At 55.5% G+C, this 16,866-nt stretch overlaps 1 protein-coding gene across 1 annotated transcript; it reads right to left on the minus strand.

Moving 5' to 3' along the window:
• Positions 1-14,637: 14,637 nt before the first annotated feature.
• On the minus strand, positions 14,638-16,158 carry FAM209A (family with sequence similarity 209 member A). Its single transcript, XM_040981041.1, has 2 exons — positions 15,819-16,158; positions 14,638-14,973 (listed from the first exon to the last, which is right to left on the minus strand). Exons 1-2 carry the CDS (start codon positions 16,065-16,067, stop codon positions 14,713-14,715), a joined length of 510 nt encoding a protein of 169 aa, XP_040836975.1. The 5' UTR covers positions 16,068-16,158; the 3' UTR covers positions 14,638-14,712.
• Positions 16,159-16,866: the final 708 nt, after the last annotated feature.

Below are 16,866 nucleotides of genomic sequence, written 5' to 3' on the forward strand. Positions count from 1 at the left end.
CAGCATGTTCGCAGGGAGCTGGGTCAGAAGTGGAGCAGCCGGGATTCACCCCAGGGCTGTGATGGCAGCACTGCAGGTGGCAGCTTTTCCCACTGCACCGCAGCGCCAGCTTTGGCATCCAGGTCTCTTGGGTTAAGGTGACACTGGAGAAAGATCAGGAAGATCATTGCCAGAAACCTGACACAGGAGCGGGCACCAGACACAGACCACTGCACCTGGCTCCTCTTGGGGTCTTCCCTGGGGCAACGAGTGGGAAGGACACTCGGCTCTGTGGACATGTGGCAGGGGTGGAGGGGCCAGGATGGCGACACTGAGACTTTGAGGAGGATCAGCCGGGTTCAAGCTCACCACTAGGTGGCGAGCAGGCTCCAGAATTTGCTCCCGGGCCTTGCTGTGGAAAGGTGGGGGTGCTTTGATGCTGCCGCTGTGTGCCGGCACCCCCAGCTTGTCCCTTACTTTCCCATGCGAGCCCTGACTCTTGGTTAGCTGAGATATGCACTGATTGTAGAAGGAGCCCGGGGGAGGGGAGGCTTCACAGCAGGTGACAAGTGTTAAGTCCCCCCCCCCCACACACACACACCTCCATGCCCCAGGGCTGCTCCCTGTTAACGCTAGAGAATAAAAGTGACAGGCCAGGTGTGGCCCGGCCCCACCCGCCCAGGCCGTCCCGCAGGCAATCTGCTTCCCTGGTCCATGAGGCTGAACGATGGCTTGGCTGGTGCAACTGATGAATTTAGAGATTGGGCCATGAGCCCTCCAGGGACCTCCCATCCCATGGTCTTGAGGTTCTGTGACTTGGAGAACGGGAGTGTGTCCAGTCATGTGTGTGTGTGTTGAAATGAGGCACTGGAGACAATGACATGATGGACGGCAGTTTTGTTCATCCACTCATTCATTCATTCATTCATCAAACATCCGGGCAGCCTCCACTGCTCACCAGACACCTGAGATCAATTAAGAGTGACGTGTATCTGTGCAGAGCAGGCGAGGGGGCAGGGCTTGGTGCAGCCACCAACTGCTGTCTGCACACCCACTCAGCCCTCAGGGCCTGGGTTCAATCCACTTCCATCCCAGCGCCCTGGAGGTGGTGGCTCCCACCAGCTGCTGCTCCTGGAGACCCAGATCGAGTGCCAGGTTCCCAGCTTTTGCCTAGCTAAGCCGTGGCTGCTGCAAGCCTTTGAGATCTCTATCTTTTCCACTGACTTTCAAGTGAACAGTTTCTAGGCCGCCCTCTACCCGCATCAGTGTTCTGAAACCACTTCAAACACCAGCGAAGTCATCAGTCACAAAAATGAGAAGGGCAGGTCACTTGGCCTGCATCCCCTGTGGGCACTGATTCAACGGACGCCCGCTCCACGTGTAACCCAGCTCCCTGCTAAGGCAACAGAGGATGACCTAAGTCCTTGGGACCCTGCACCCACATGGGAGACCCGGAAGAAGCCCCCAGCTCCTGGCATCAGATTGTCTAGCCATCGTGGCCATTTGGGAGGTGGGCCAGTAGACAGTAATTCCCAGTCCTTCTCTCCGTAACTGTCTTTAAAATAAATCTGTCTAATAAGACGGAATGGGCCAAGGATGTGCTGACAACGCCAGAGGAGGTGCATGCCAGTCCTGGAATCTGGAGTCGGAATATTTCATCATTACAAGGAAGGGGGCAAAACAATGCAAGTTCTATGAAACCCAGTTCAACGTCATTTTATGGTTAAAAACAAAAGTGTACATTGTCAGTAGTCACACCTCTGTGTTTATTCTGTGTGCGGCTCCGTCCCCCTCAGCTGCCCGGGTCTCCCCCATTTACATGCCACGTGCGGTCCTCACCCCTGTGACCTGATCTGAAACAAACAAGAACAGTAGGAATGGCTGCTTGCCCGGCCGCCCGGCTGCCCCATCCCAGGGAGGAGGGGGGTGGGGAGGAGTGCATGACTCAGTGTCCTGTCTGGTTTGGTTTGTTGTGTTGTGAGGGGATGAGTCAGGGAAGGCTTCCTGGAAGAAGTGACAGGAACAGAGCCAAGGAGGGTAAGAAAGAGTTAGCCAGAAGTAGGGAGAAGGGCAGGGGTAGGGGGACTGTTCTGGGGACACAGAGAACCTGGCAGGGGTGGCGGGAGACGCAGGGAGGGGGCAGGTCAGGAAGCTGAGACGGGAGTCCTTCATGGTGCAAGCAAGGGCCTGACCTGATTCCGTGCTGAGTCCAGAGAGTTCTCCGCAGCCACAGTGGGAGAAGTGCGAGTGGGGGACAGTCATCGGGCGGGGGACAGTCAGTGTTCGGGGGGAGGTGACTGAGGCCTGGCCAGGGGCACAGGTGCGATGGTGAAGAAAGTGTGTCTGGGTGCTAATGCTGGCTGAGTTGTATGAATGGATGAAGGGAGGTGAGAGAGAAATCAAGGTGGGCCGCCGGGCAGCCGTGCTGAAGAGCAGTACCAGCCATTCTCCAAGGACGCCTGAGGGGCAGCTGCTGACAGCCCTGGCAAGCCTTGGGTGAGTGGGACATGGCCTTCTGGGGCATCAGGCAGGTGCCAGCTCTTAGTGCCAGTGCCTGCCTCGGGGCCATGATGACCACCTTGGAAGAGGATGGGGGCCTCCCACTGGAGTCCAACTGAGGCTCACCTTTGAGGCTGGGAAGAGCGGGCAGGGAAGGGTAGGATGCTCCAGTGAGTGACACAGACAGGGCCCGAGGCCCACCGTGAGGACAGGAAGGGGTCGGCTGGACCAGGCTCCTCCCTGTTAGCAGTGAGCTGGACAAGCGGCCTTGGGGTCCGAGAAGGCTAGGGAAGCTGGCAATTGGCAGGAGGGAGCCAGTGTGTGGCAGAACTGACTGGTGGAGGAAAGCAGAGGAACTGGATCGGAGGTGGAAGCAGAGCCAGGAGGGCTTGGGGCCTCATTTGAAGCAGGCAGCTTCTCTGTAGATGGATGGATGGCCAGAGGGAGGGACAGGTGAGCCAGGGAGGGAGAGAATTAGATGCTTGAGGCCTCGAGGAGCCGGGGAGAGTGGGACAGGTTCCCGGAGGCCTGGCCTTGCACAGGAGTGGCCGTGTGCACCCGCCAGACAGGGAGATAGAGGGAAGGCAGGCCCGGAGAGGAGACCCGGGCCTGGGCGGCCACCTAAGTGCACCTGCAGCCACACTGGTACAACGTGGCCTGTCTCGAGGGGAGTGGGTTGATCCTGGAATGGAGACTCCAGCCTAAGGGTGGGTCATGACCAGGGCCATGCACGCCTTCTGGGAGGTTGGCAGCCTTGGTCCACTCCCCACCACCCTCTGGAGAAGCAGTGGTTACCACGGCAACTCAGTAGCAATCCCACAAGGCTTGTCTCTGCAGGAGCAGCTGTGGACCTGAGAAAGAGCCTTCATCTGCCTAAATCCGCCCTCTGTCAACATGAGCACACTGCCTGTCTTGCTTAGCTAGTTACTAAATAGACGGGAGTCACTCACCGCCTAAGCCAGAGAGGGGGTGCTGGGGAAGGGAGTTTGAGGTGAGAAGCACCTGTCGCGACCTCCAGCCACAGGCAGCCCTCTCGCAGGCACCGTAAGGAGCGGGAACTCGGCCCCATCAGGGCTCCACGTCTGAGACCTCAATGCCCGGAGCTCCATCAGCGACAACCACCACAGCCTGCCTGCACACAGCTTAGGCATTCCATCCTGCAGGTGAGGGGACCTCGGCACGTGGAGGGCCGTGCCCAAGCCTGGCCAGCTACTGAGCTGCCCTCCCAGGATCTGGGTTTCTCTGACGGCCAAGAGGGAGCCTGCAGCTCTGCCCCTTGCCGGGCTGTGTAAGCTCTTAGTGCTCTTCTGCCCATCTGTGAAATGGGAAGATGAACAAGACTCGTCTCACTGGTTTAAATGGGCAGATGCATAGAAAGTCCACAGAGGACATCTCAAGCTGTGCCTTGCGTTTGGCCACTGCTATAATTAGGAAATCATCTCTCTACCTCTCCCTTCACCAGTACGCGATCTGCCGCTCTTTGAATGTGTTCAATGGTTGGACGCGTGCCTCCTAACCCTAGGTGCCCGTGGCTTTAAGAGGTGGCTAGGTGAGGTCATAGGGGTGTGGCTGCCACCACTATGCAGATGGCACACCTGAGCATGCGCCTGCTCTGTCTCTCTGGGGCTCGCTGTGTGCGGTGTCAGGATGCGGCCAGGAGGCCCTCCAGGGCCGGCACGGACGCTGGAACCACCTGGCAGATTCAGCACCTACATGCTGATTTCTCCTTTGTAAATTATGCAGCCTCGGGCATTTGGTCACAGCACCGGGAAACAGACCACAGCCTCAACCTGCCACAGATGCAATGGGCAGGCTGAGCACAAAGACGACACAGCCTGGGAGACGCAGTTTGCAGACAAGGCCCCTGCATCCCAACCACCTCGCCTCTGCTTTAAAGACAGAAAAAGGGAGAGCCCCTCGTCCTCCTGCCTCTCCACGAGTAGGCAGATTCCTGCAGCCCCCCGGATCCTCCAGGTGGGTGGGCATGTGAGGCTCCTCCGTATGCGACCTCAGAGGAGCCAGAGTTCTCTGGGATTTTCCAATCTGAAACACAATTCCTTTCTCCTACCCCTCACCATGCAGACAGACTTAGAGATGGGACTGAATCCAATCCCAGGACACAGAGTGGGCAGTGCTGCCAATGGCAGGGCCACTGTCACCTGGAACAACAGCTCCAGGCCACAGAAGTTTACCCCCTCCAGTTCTGAGCTCTCCTGTCTTACCTCCAGCGGCCAGGGGAGGGGTGATTGGCAATGGGCCAGAGAGGGGAAGGCGCGCCCCTCACCCTCTTCCTCTCTCAGCCAAGCCATGCAGCCTGTTTGCAAAGTCTGCCAGAAGCCCAGTTAGTATTGCGTGGCCTCGTGTGGAGGTGGTGGGCGGGGCCTTGAGGAAAAGGATCACACAGCTCCGACAAGACTTGGGCGTTCCTGGAATGCATGCCCAGCACGGACCCCTGGATGCTCCCTGAACCCATCAAAGGCTTCAGCAGAGCTGTCAATCGCAGCATCACCATCGCCATTGAGAGAAAGGCAGGTGGCCTCACTTCTGCCACTAGCCACAGTGATTGGCTGGTGTGGGACATGTGGCCCTAGATGAGCTCATTAGAGCCCTGGACATCAGGAGACAGACTCGGTTTCCTGCACATTCACTGTATTAATAGTCCTGGTTCTACACAAGAACCATCTCATGCATTTGTTAAAAGTTCACACCCATGGCTGTGTGCACCTGCTGGGATGCCCTGGTGAATCCTATATCCTGTAGGTCAGCGTCTGGCTTCATAGCCAGGCTCAGGCTCCTAGTTTTAATTGCTAACCTCAGCACAGCTTGTGTTTTGTGGTCCATGGTGGCTGCTCCCAGGCTGCCATCACGTCAACATTCCAGCTCCTGATGTCTTGGAAGCTGCATGCAGCATTTCCCTCCTGCCACTTTCCAGAACTTGGGTTCCTGAGCGTAGCTAGCTTTAGGGGAGGCTTGGCGTTGTCTGCCTAAACCCCTACAGATACTAACCCCCTCAAGTCTTATGTAAATGGTGAATGGATTAACTTTAATGATGGAGGGATTAAGGTGGAGGCTTGAGTTAATTATGGTGTCTGCAGGTCAGGTCCTTAAGCAGTGATGAGATTGGATTCGGTCGCTAGGGAGGTGTCTCTGGTCAGATTATGACTGCATGGAGAGCCCACGGAGAGGGCTGGGTCGGTGTGCACCCCGATCTTGCACAGTGAGCCTCCCCCCCCCATAAAGAGCTTGCCTTTCACATTGGTCGTAGTGATAAAAGGCTGATGAGGCAGGCACTGGCACTGCAGTGGGTGGAGGAAGAGGAGGCACGGCTTAGCTGTGCAGGGAGTTGGGCCCTGGAGAGTGGGGAGAGCTGTGGAAGTATTTTAACAAGTGGGCACAGGGGTGAGTTGTGTGTGTTCCTTCGTGCCCACGTCTGGGAGGTGACAGACAGTGTTTTGGCGGCTCTTGGGAGATGATGTGTGTTCGAATGCCACCCAACATGGGGGTGGGTGCCATGCAGAACCAGGGGCTGCACGCTTCGCTCTGCCTGTCTGTGTGTGTGAGGAAACACTGGGAGCCAGCGCTGCTCACAGCCGACCCCGCGGTCCCCAGCAGGACACAAGCCGCACCCGGAGCTGCTCGCCAGCAAGGCCCCCGTGACCGGACACAATGGGGCGTCCTTCTCTTCTGAGCAGCTGAGGCCCCCAGCCACCATGAGTGCCAGCTTCGCTTTAACGTGGCCTTATGTCATTGCCACGAAGTTATTCAAATTATGTCAAATTGGTGCCCAGCTTTTAAAAAAAAGTTTGTTCATTTTTGTTTATTTGAAAGGCAGAGCAAGAGGGAGAGAATCAGTCCCCGAGTGCCTGCAATGGCCGAGCAGAGCCAGGCGGCAGCCAGGGGCCTGGGGTTCAGTCTGAAGCCTTGAGCTGCGCCCTAGCAGGTGCACATTAGCAGGGACTGGCTGAGAGGGAGAGGCGGGATTTGACCCCAGGCACTGTGATCTAGACACGGGGGTTCAGTCTGCTGCCCCTTGGCACTGGGCGCTGTCTGCTTTCTCGCCCGTCCAGCCCAGACCTGGCCCCCGAGCCCCGCTTAGAGCCACTCAGCAGGACGCCAGCTCCCTCCGTCCACGCCTCTCCAACAGGATTCTGCTGGCTGCCTTCTGCCACAAACTCCATCAGCCCACGTCCATGGGGTGGTGGGCACTGACAGTCGCACACATGTGTGCTTGGTCTGATGTGTCTCTTTACTGTGGCAGAATCCCAGCTCCAATGCAGGAATGCCTTCTCTCAGCACGGGCTGAGGCCATGCACAGTGCAGGCTGCAGGCTCGACCACTGGGCTCTCCTCCCGGGATCCTTCCAGCTCTACCACTTCCTCACATTCACTTCGTTCTCAAATTGAGGGCAAGCTGACCCTCAGGGCCCTTTACCCGTGTCTGTCCCTGCGCAGACACTCCCTCATGCTCTCACTGCTCCCTGCGGGCCCCTGCTCAGGCCTTGGCTCTTCACAGAGAAGCAGTGACACTCCCCCCCCAGGGATGACACCACCTTGGACTTGTTAAGATTTACCTCTAGGGCCCGGCACAGTAGCTTAGTGGCTAAAGTCCTTGTCTTGCATGCACCAGGATCCCATATGGGTGCTGGTTCATATCCTGGCTGCTCTACTTCCCATCCAGCTCCCTGTTTGTGGCCTGGGAAAGCACTTGAGAGTGACCCAAAGCATTGGGACCCTGCACCCGGGGGGAAGATCCAGTAGAAGCTCTTGGCTTCAGATTGGCTCAGTTTAGGTCATTGTGGCCATTTAGAAGTAAACCAGCAGATGGAAGATCTGTTTCTCTGTCTCTCCTTCTCGTTGTAAATCTGACGTTCCAACTAAAAAAAAATCTACTAACGTATATATTAGATGTATACATATATGTGTGTATATGTGCACACACCTCTTTGCATCCTCTATGGAACTGAGGACCAAAGTCAGGCATTTCAGGGGAGCGAGAGGAGGAGGCAGGCGCGGGGCAGCACTGGGCCAGGGACTGGCAAGCCCTGGGAGGCTCTGAGCTTTGCTCCAGGCACGTGGGCTCGGGACGGGGACCCATGATTTTGCTGCTTTCACACTTCTCCTTTCTTCTCTAATGACCATGGATCACTCTTAACAACAAAAATCATCTTAAGTATTGGCTTAAGGGAGCCTGGCTGAAACCAGAGACTCTGATATATAGTTTTTTTAAAGCTATACTGCCGGAGTCCAGCTGAGTTCGGAACTCGCGAAGGGTGCGTGGATGAGGCGCAAAGAAAGAGAGAAAGAATAGATTCCACTACACCTGAAGACAGAACACCTTTGATTAGCATAGGATCAAAAGGGGAGTTAGCACCCTTGATTAGCATATTGCCACAGGATGCAGCCCTAACAGCGATAATAGCTCTTTGGCTAAAAACGGCACCAGCAACATTAGCTTCTAAGTTCCTATTGATATTTAACAGTAACTCCGCAGAGGCAGGCAATGCCTAAATAAATTACAGAAATCTCGATGGGGTTGTCCATGCAAAGCGAGGTGGAGCTGCATTCAGGTGTTGTAGAGACATCCGCCGGGCCTTGCCACACAGCGGGAAGTTCCTTGCGGCCTTGCCTGCAATAGAGAGATACTCTTCACACCTTCCTGTCTTCCACACCCATCACACGGACCCCAGCACTATACATTTACAAAACAAGTAGCAAGCCCACCTGTCATTGCTTCACTTACGCATCACAGGTGAGTTGGGCAGCGACACCTGTGTTGGGTGCAGTAAATGCCAGCCACCACCAAGTGCCACTGAGTGAGGCACGCCCTACCGCGCTTGGGGAGAAAGTCTCAGGTTGATCCAGTGCAAAAACCAACTGAGAAAAGCTGGCAGAGTCCCAGGGGATGGGCACAACGACTTATTCCTCCTTTATGAGAAAAGGAAGCCTAAGAGTCTACACTCTGCAAACCAGGACCTGCCGGAGCTCGGCTTGTTGGTGGCAAAGAGCTCCATACCTCTGCAAATCCAGGTGGGGATTCTTCCAAAGAAAATACACCTGGAGGAAGGCCTGGAGAGGACCTGGGGGCCAGAAGACCTGAGCTCCTGAGGCCTCCTTGCTGGAAGACCCCGGCCCTGCTGAATCCGTCCTCACCGCAGGCCACAAGTCCTTTGTTCCCAACAGGACCTGCTGCAAACTGTAATCAAGAGGGGAGGAACTTTAACGTAATGGTTGCCCACAGTTGAAAGCCGGTTTCACATGCAGGGAGCCAGGTGAGCAGGACCAGAGGGACTGTGTGATGTGTCAAGGTCAGCACCAGTAGGAGTCCTCAGAGGGCACCTGGCTTCAGACTCTGAGAAGTTGCAAGCTTGTGGGTCAAAGGGAATGGACCACTCATCCCTTCAGAGCCTAAAACCCCATTGGGTCAAGGGGGCGCAGTCATGGGGGCTTGGAGCACCCCTTTCCCAGTGCTTCCCCGACACGCTGGTGAGGAAGACATGGAGGAGGAGCGAGTGCCTCCAGCACAGTGGGCTCGGGGGACCTTGGTGAGAGGCAGGCAGAAAGCCAGCAGCACTGGGGACGCGGGGGCAATGTGCTGGCTCGCAAGGCACTCTCCGCCTGTGGCAGGCTGGCAAGCGGTGCCCACCGAGAGCCAAATTCCACAGTCTGTAGCCGTTGTCATCCATATGGTCTTGAAAACAGCCCCAGGCAAGACGTAAACAACATGGCTGCTGTCACCCCAACATGGCCAAGCGGTTGTGACGGAGAACAGATGGTCCACACAGCCGCAAATATTTACCGTTTCTGGCCAATTCCAGAACAAGTGTGAGTGTCTTGGGTGGGCTAGAGGCCAACTGAGGCAAGCAACGGAGAGGCCCCTCCCCCATTCCCACCCTCCCATCAGCAAGGTCAGAAAGCAGTTCTCCTCCAAGAGGTGGCAGGGGTCTCCTCTGGGTCAGAGTACCACGGGCCCCCAGCCCACGTCTCGCGCTCTCAGGGACCGTTAGAGCCAGGGCATTCGAGAATGCTGGATCCCAGGCCCTCGTCTAACCAGGGCCTGGCTCCTAGAATCTTCTCATCAACACCCCTTTGTTTTGTGTTCATTTAAGCATTTTTAAAAGTAGATAGGTGCATAAATAGAAGTGAATCATAATGATTGCGAATGTCTTGGTATTTTTTCTCTTTTTGCTTAAGTATCTCCCTGTGTTACATCCTACAAAATAACCCATCTTAGCAACATACAACTACCGATTTTCTCTACATACATGTAAAAATGTATGCTTTTTCATATCTATTGCTTTTTCCTTTTTAAAAGATATGTCATTGTTTTTATTTGAAAGGTAGATTTATAGAGAGAAGAGAGACAGAAAGAGAGATCTTGTCTCTGCTGGTTCACTCCCCAATGGCCACAATGGCCGGTGCTGCACCGATCCAAAGCCAGGAACTTCCGGGTCTCCCACACGGGTGCAGGGTCCCAAGGCTTTGGGCCGTCCTTGACTGCTTCCTCAGGCCACAAGCAGGGAGCTGCATTAAGTGGAGTAGCCAGGACACAAACCAGTCCCATATGGGCTGCTGGCATCAATACACCACAGCAATAGCCCCTCCATGCTTTTCAAAACCAGGGCAACATTGTCCGTTTCTGCTGCTATCTCGTTTTTATCACCTAAGGCCACGCCTGGATGAACTCGGGGTCACCCAACGGTGGGTGGGCTTTGATCCTGGGCACTGACAGGAGGATGTCCTGAGCCGTGTCTTCGTGCGCTGTACCTCAACACCCATTGCTAAAGTGTCAGTTCCTTGGGGCTCAAGGAGGATGGCTCGCCCTGCACTGTGGGTATCCTATACTGCGTCACCAAACGTGCACACTTATACTTCAACCAACTCACTCTTCCTTCCGAACTGCATTTTTTGTTTTGTTTTAAGATTTATTAATTTTATTGGAAGGGCATATTTACAAGAGAGAAGAAACAGAAAGATCTGTTTGCTGGTTCACTCCCCAAGTAGCTGCAACGGCTAGAGTTGAGCTGATCCAAAGCCAGGAGCCAGGAGCTTCTTCCAGGTCTCCCACGTGGGTTCAGGGTCCCAAGGCTTTGGGAAATCTTCTGCTGCCTTCCCAGGCCACAAGCAGGGAGGTGGAAGGGAAGTGGAGCAGCCAGGACTGGAACCAGTGCCCATATGGGATCTCGGCGGGGACAAGGTCAGGATTTAGTCACTAGGCTGTTGTACCAGGTCTCCTAACAGTGTTTTAAATCTGTGTCTTACTGCCTGTGTTTAAGGTGTACAACGCGACTCTGGGACACATATGTCCCTTGTGAAATGCCCACAAGCTGTGACGTCATGCCTCCTTTCCTCTCTTCTCCCAGCCGACCCCACAGACCCAGCGCGCCTGCGTCCCAAGGGCGGTCCCACAGGCGGCCTGCAAGTCTCTCCGTGCATTTTCTCACACTTTTTTTTTTTCCAGACTTCAATGAGATTGGGTTGTCCATCTTTGTTTTGGGTTATCCATCTTTGTTTTGGGTTATCCATCTTTGTTTTGGGTTGTACCGCTTTGCAATAAAGAAGAAACAAAAACGAACAGACACAGACAGTGTGCAGTGTGCTCAGGCCACGGTGCCCATGCCCTCGGGCAGCCGACCCTGCCCGGCCTCCCCCGCGGGGCAGAACAGCCCCCCGGCCTCCTGCTTGGCGCCCTTCCAGGCTGCCGCGGGAGTCTTCCACATTTCGCTGGGCCAGATGGCCCAATCAACAGCTCGGAGCTCAAGAGGGATGAGTCATCACAAACACACACTTAGAAATTCTAAAATTAGTTCGGTGTAAGCCTGTTGTTTTCAGTTTCTCTGGCTCTGCCAGCCATGTTTGCTGACTGAGCGGTAAACCCCAACACTGGCAGATGCTCGTCTGGTGCTGCGGGAACTGAAGCCCAGTAGAGCACCCAGGGCGAAGACACTGGCATCACACGTGCCCGCAGTGCTCTGCTCCGGGATGGGGGCACCCCCCACGGGACACCAGTGAGGCTGGAGAACACCCACATGGAACACCGGATGCCGAGATGTTTTGAGAATGGGCAACTGAAACATTTTTCTCCACCCTCTGAGATGCAGTGCCTGGGGCCTGTGAATCTAGGCAATAAAAGTTGGATTTGTGGGAGAAAAGAAAAGAAAAATCCCACGTAGGGGATTTCATAGGGACAGCGAAGCAAAACCGAAAGAAATGGTTAGACTTAGGGTCTCATAAAAGGAAGCAGGCTTTGGGCTTCCATGATAAACCGTGGGAAAGGTGGCAGGAAATACGGCGCTTTGCAAGTACGGACCCACGTTCCCGGATTCAGCCGGCCAGCGCTGGAAAGATTTGAACAAGAGATGCAGCTGCAAGGAACGTGCAGAGGCTGCTATTGTTCCCTGGGCGATGTGAGATAACAAGTGTTCCCGTGGCATCTGCATCATATTAGGCGTCACACTGACCTGGAGGGGATGTGACGCGTGTGGGAGGACGTGCGTGGGCTGAAGGCAAGCAGTCTGCGTCGCGATGCTCTGCGCACTTGGGAGCCCCATTCCGCAAGCACGCTGTCCTGAACCCCGCACACTGGGGTTTATCCTGCTCCCATCTCTCTCCGCAGCCGCCTGGGGGTGACGGCCTCTCTTAGGGGCTCTGTCTTGGTTCTGCAGGATCCTCATCCAGCTGCGGTTCGCTCACAGCTTGTGGCAACTCCAGCGTTAGTCTTGAACCTCCATGCCGTGCCACCCTGGGACCATGCCATTCCATCTCCTCTCCCAGCAGCCTTGGCTTCTCCACACCATCTCCTGCACTTGTCACCCCGGTGGTGTATCCCGTGCGGGGGTGCCCGTCGGTGTGGGGGAGGTGTCCCAGGGTGGTCCAGGTCTGTTCTGCCCATCACAGCGGCCTCCTTCCCCCCCACCGCCCAGCCCCAGGACCCAGCATCCCATCTGCTCCGTACATGTCAGCCTCACGTGCAAGGCCGTCTAAGCCCCCAATCCCTGCATGGACAGTGGGGCAGGCTGGCCCCCGAGCAGCACAAGTCTGACATTTCCGCCACCCGGAGGGTCGGTGACAGGCTGCAGGTGTGGGGCCGGGGGACTGAGGCAGGTGGGGGAGATGTCCCCCAGGCAACCACCTGCGCCTCAAGCGACTCTTGTACCAGGCTCTGGGAGGACAAGGCCCTGCCCTCAGGGAGCCTGGGGCCTCCCCTTGCAGCCCAGCGTGGCCATCTCTGGCATCTCTCTGAGTCACCTGCCTCTCCACACCCACCTGTCACAGCTCCAGGCCAGCATCACCTGGGCATCCCCTGGGCGCCTGGGACAGGCTGGAGACCAGGGAGCAGAGGTCCCAGACTCACGTTGCCCACCTTTCCCCACCCCCACTGCTGCCGCACCCCCAGTGCCCCTCGATGGGGGTTGCAGAAGCGAAGGGTATCTCTCCCTCTGAGGGATACATGCAAGTTTTGTCTCTACCCATCATCCTCCGAGAACCTCCAAGTGTGTTAAAGGGACTTTCTGAAGAGAAGATAGAATCACACGCCCCATCCAGAGATAAGCCGGCCTGTATCGCAGCTTTATCTGGCCCATTCTGTTTGGAGGCTGCCCATGGGACATTGAGACTGGGTCAAGGAGGAACGGCCGGCAGCACACCTGTCCACCCACCGGGTGGCAGTGTTAGGGCTCCAGCGAACCGGGCTGCAACTTCAGGAGACTGCTCCAGGAGCTGCTCATGCAGGTCAATTCACAGGGTTGCCAAGTGGGTCAGATGAGGGGGTGCCCTGCCTGATGCCCTGCTTGCCAGGAGGCACTTGTGGACTTTCCGGTTCATCTTGGAGTTGCCAGCATATCCCAGTGGCAGCGAGCACACCCCAGGCAGTGTCCCATCTACCCTCCACTCCAACTGTGAGAGGCTCCAGGGGCGAGCCCAGGCCCCCAGGAAGCTACCCGCAGCTGGCGGTGAACAAGTGGGCCTGAGGGCAGGGAGTCTGGGAGGGCAGTACACTTGCTAGACTCTTCCACAGGGCTCCTCCTCACCGATGGAGGAAAGCCTGGGGTCCTTTCCCAGGCCACTGGCCTCGGGTTTCACCTGTCTGACATCTCCATCAGGACAGGCCCTGCATCCCAGGGACCCCCACTTCTCCCAGGTGGTCTGTGTGACTCATCTTCCTGGTCAGCCCCCACCCACACACCACACACGTGCATACCACATGACATACATGTGTACCACACACCACAGACACACGTGTGCACCACATACAACATACAATCACACCACACGGCACAGGTGTGCACCCCATACACCACATGTGCATCGCATATCCCACACGTGTGCTCGCCCACACATGTGCCCTGCATACCCCACACACCCTCCTCTTCGTCCTCTTTTATCTTCCTCCAGGCCCTCTTCTGTGTGGCCCGTGCTGGTTGGCTGGCCCCTGCTCAGGAGCGGCCGCCGTGCGCAGTAGGGATGCTGGTGCGGGTGTTAGGCAGGACTCGACGCCCCTGGTTCTCCATGCAGGCTCCAGCCCCGAGGCCTCGCGCTCTCCTGGACGGGCTCCGTCTGCCCCCCGGTGGCCGCCCACGGTCATGGCCGCCTGCAGTCACGGTCTGGGGGACGCAGGTGCACGTTTTGGAGTATCCTGGTCCTTGTCCCTAAGGAACAGGCTTCTGGCCGTTAACTCGTAAGTCAGATCAGCAGAATCTAGAGTCTCCTGGGAGGAGACTGCTAGGAAATCTTTTCATCTCCGAGGGCCAGATTGGCTGCTTTCAGCTCTATTGTAGAACAGAAAATGTAAATTAACAGGTGTGCCTGTGTTCCAACAAACACAGTGAGATTTGAAATTTTTTCTACTTTTAAGGTTTTTAAAAATTTATTTTTATTGGAAAAGCATATTTACAGAGAGGAGAGACAAAGATCCTCCATCGGCTAGTTCACTACCCAGATGCCCACAGGCCCTCACTGGAAGTCAGTGTCCACACCAGGCCTACCAGGCTTCGGATCGGCACAGCATCAGCCGTTGCACTCACTTGGGGAGTGAATCATGGGATGGAAGATCTTCCTCTCTGTCTCTCCTCCTCTTTGTATATCTGACTTTCCAATAAATAAATAAATCTTTAAAAAAAAATCAAGGCGAAAGATCTCAACCACTGCAGGCGTCTTTTTTGTCATAATAGTTTTATTAGTTTGCGTACTGTTTGTCAACACTCCGGTTCTTCTCTCCTAGTTTGATACACACATCAGCTCACTCATCCTCTTCTCCCCATATTTCATAAATCGTGATGTTGTTCTGTGGGTCTGGAGGCGCCTCTAAGCTTTGCAGCCTGAGGTTGTTGTTAGCTGCCATAGCAACCTTGAGATTGCGCACTTTGGACACAAATTTCACCAGGTCCATCTCGAGCTGCGTCAGCGTATTGAACGCGTAGTCTCTGTTGGGGGAGCCACTTTGGTGTTTCTTTGTTGGAGAGCGAAATGTACAGCCTCGAAGATTAAGAGGATTCTGCTCCTGCCAAGAAAGCAATTCGGGTGAGTGAGGCCGTGGACGTGGCCGGTCTGGGCATAGTCCCCAGCAGAGGGCTCTGGCGTGGGCAGATAGTGGCCTAACCTGGCCTGCCAGCTGCTGTAGCAAATAAAGTTTTATTGGAAAACACCCATGCTCGTTCATTTGTAGATCATCTGTGTGTGCTCTCACTTTACAAGGGTGGAGTGGCCCCAGTGGAGACCATGCGGACCCCCGCATTAAACGTATTTGCCATCCGGCCCTTGCTCAGAGAAGGCCAATCTTTGCGCTGGTCAGCCTGGACGCAGCATTGTGAGGTGCCGCAGGGTTTGCCTGTGCTAGAGCGAGCTGTCCCTCTCCCTCCCCTCCAGTGGGGTTTGCCTGTGCTAGAGTGAGCGAGCTCTGTCCCCCTCCCTCCCGCGGGGTTTGCCTACACTAGGGCTCTCCCCTTCTCCCCTCTCATGAGATTTGCAGAGCCACCTTGGGGACCAGCAGCGGTCACTGCCTGACCCCTCAGCCCTCTGCAAAGGTCTCCAGGAAGACAGTGGATTTTACCATACTGAGTAATTCTGTCCTGAAACACCCCTTAAGTTTTTGAATCTACCCTCAATTTGAAAAAAAAAAAATTGTGCAGGCAAAAGACAAGTACAGAAAGTCAGCTTCGGTGGTTTGTCCCAATCTCAGTGGATTTGGGGGCCATCATCTTCCCTGAGGACATGCCAGGACGTGTGTCTGCTAACCTTGACCATGACCGTCAAGCCTACTGTGTGTAGCTGTCTGGCCTTCACCTGCATCTCTGAGCTCGCGTGGGGCTGGGAAGACGTGATGTGGGAAGACGCCGCTGTGCTTACCTTGTTCTTCTCACTGTCTCCTCGAAACTTGAGTATCACATACAACACAATAACAAACGAAAGCCAGAGCCATTTGCTTCCAAGCCAGCCTTGGGCGTGCTCTGGTAGGTTCTGCCTAATCCGGAAGTGCCCTCCGCAAGGCACCTTTCCCTGGGGCTCTTTGCCTTTCTCTCTCAGAGAAGAGAACATGAAGGCATAGCAACAGGAGAGGCACAGGGGTAAGACCAGGAAGCATTTCAGCATCCGCATGGTGGGCAGAAGTTGGGGAGGAGGGTGCTCATGGTGGGGTGGCTTGCTCTCGCAGCTGGGAGACCCAGGTGCCTAGTGTTGCGCTGTCAGTGATGTCACAGCTCAGGCCATTGTGATGAGGCCCCAGTGCATGCTGGGAGCAGGGCTTAAAGGGAGACTGAGAAATTCCCAGCAGGCACGGGAGAAGACTTAGGAAGAAAGAATAGAACTTAAAGAGGGAGAACAAAGGACTGTTCTAGATTCAGCCTTTTAGGAAGGCTTCCTGGGAAGAGATTTGGGTACAACCCGATGTGGATAACTTAGCCAGTAAGTCAGGGAGGGAGGGCTGTGTGAAGAGCCCTGGGTCGGAAGAGTACATGCTGTTTGATCGCTGAGGCCAAGTTCAGGAACAGGCCTAGACTCACAGGTCAGTGCATTAGAAACTGTGACACTTGGGGGATGGGACACAGGACATGGTCCTTGGCGGAGTGTAAGCCTTGGACTTGCATTTACCTGGGTCACTCGTGTGGCAGTCTTCCTCTTGGAGACCCTGATTCATTAGGCATCTCAAGCGGCCAGCAGTACGATCCAGCGGCAGAAGCCACTCGCCTGTAATGCTGTCAAGTTTGAGTCCTGGCTGCTCTGCTTCTGGTCCAGCTCCCTGCTAACGCACCTGGCTCAAGGAATGGGAGGCCTCAATGTAATTCCTGATTCTTGGCTCAGGCCTAGCCTGGCCCTGGCTGATGCAGCTGCTTGGGAAGTAAAGCAGCCCACAGACGTCTCCTCCCTCAACTCCCCCATCCCCTTGTCTTTCAAATAC

The sequence above is a fragment of the Ochotona curzoniae genome, unplaced genomic scaffold (assembly GCF_017591425.1).
Source record: "Ochotona curzoniae isolate NIBS_2020 unplaced genomic scaffold, NIBS_Ocur_1.0 contig_3520, whole genome shotgun sequence".
In the NCBI taxonomy this organism is placed as follows: domain Eukaryota; kingdom Metazoa; phylum Chordata; class Mammalia; order Lagomorpha; family Ochotonidae; genus Ochotona; species Ochotona curzoniae.

Bases quoted from the DNA above. Each gene is read 5' to 3' on its own strand.
- FAM209A (XM_040981041.1), bottom strand. From the start codon at position 16,067: ATGCGGATGCTGAAATGCTTCCTGGTCTTACCCCTGTGCCTCTCCTGT. The intron at 14,974-15,818 runs GTAAGCACAGCG...CTTTCTTGGCAG, and splicing joins GAGACAGTGAGAAGAACAAG to GAGCAGAATCCTCTTAATCT.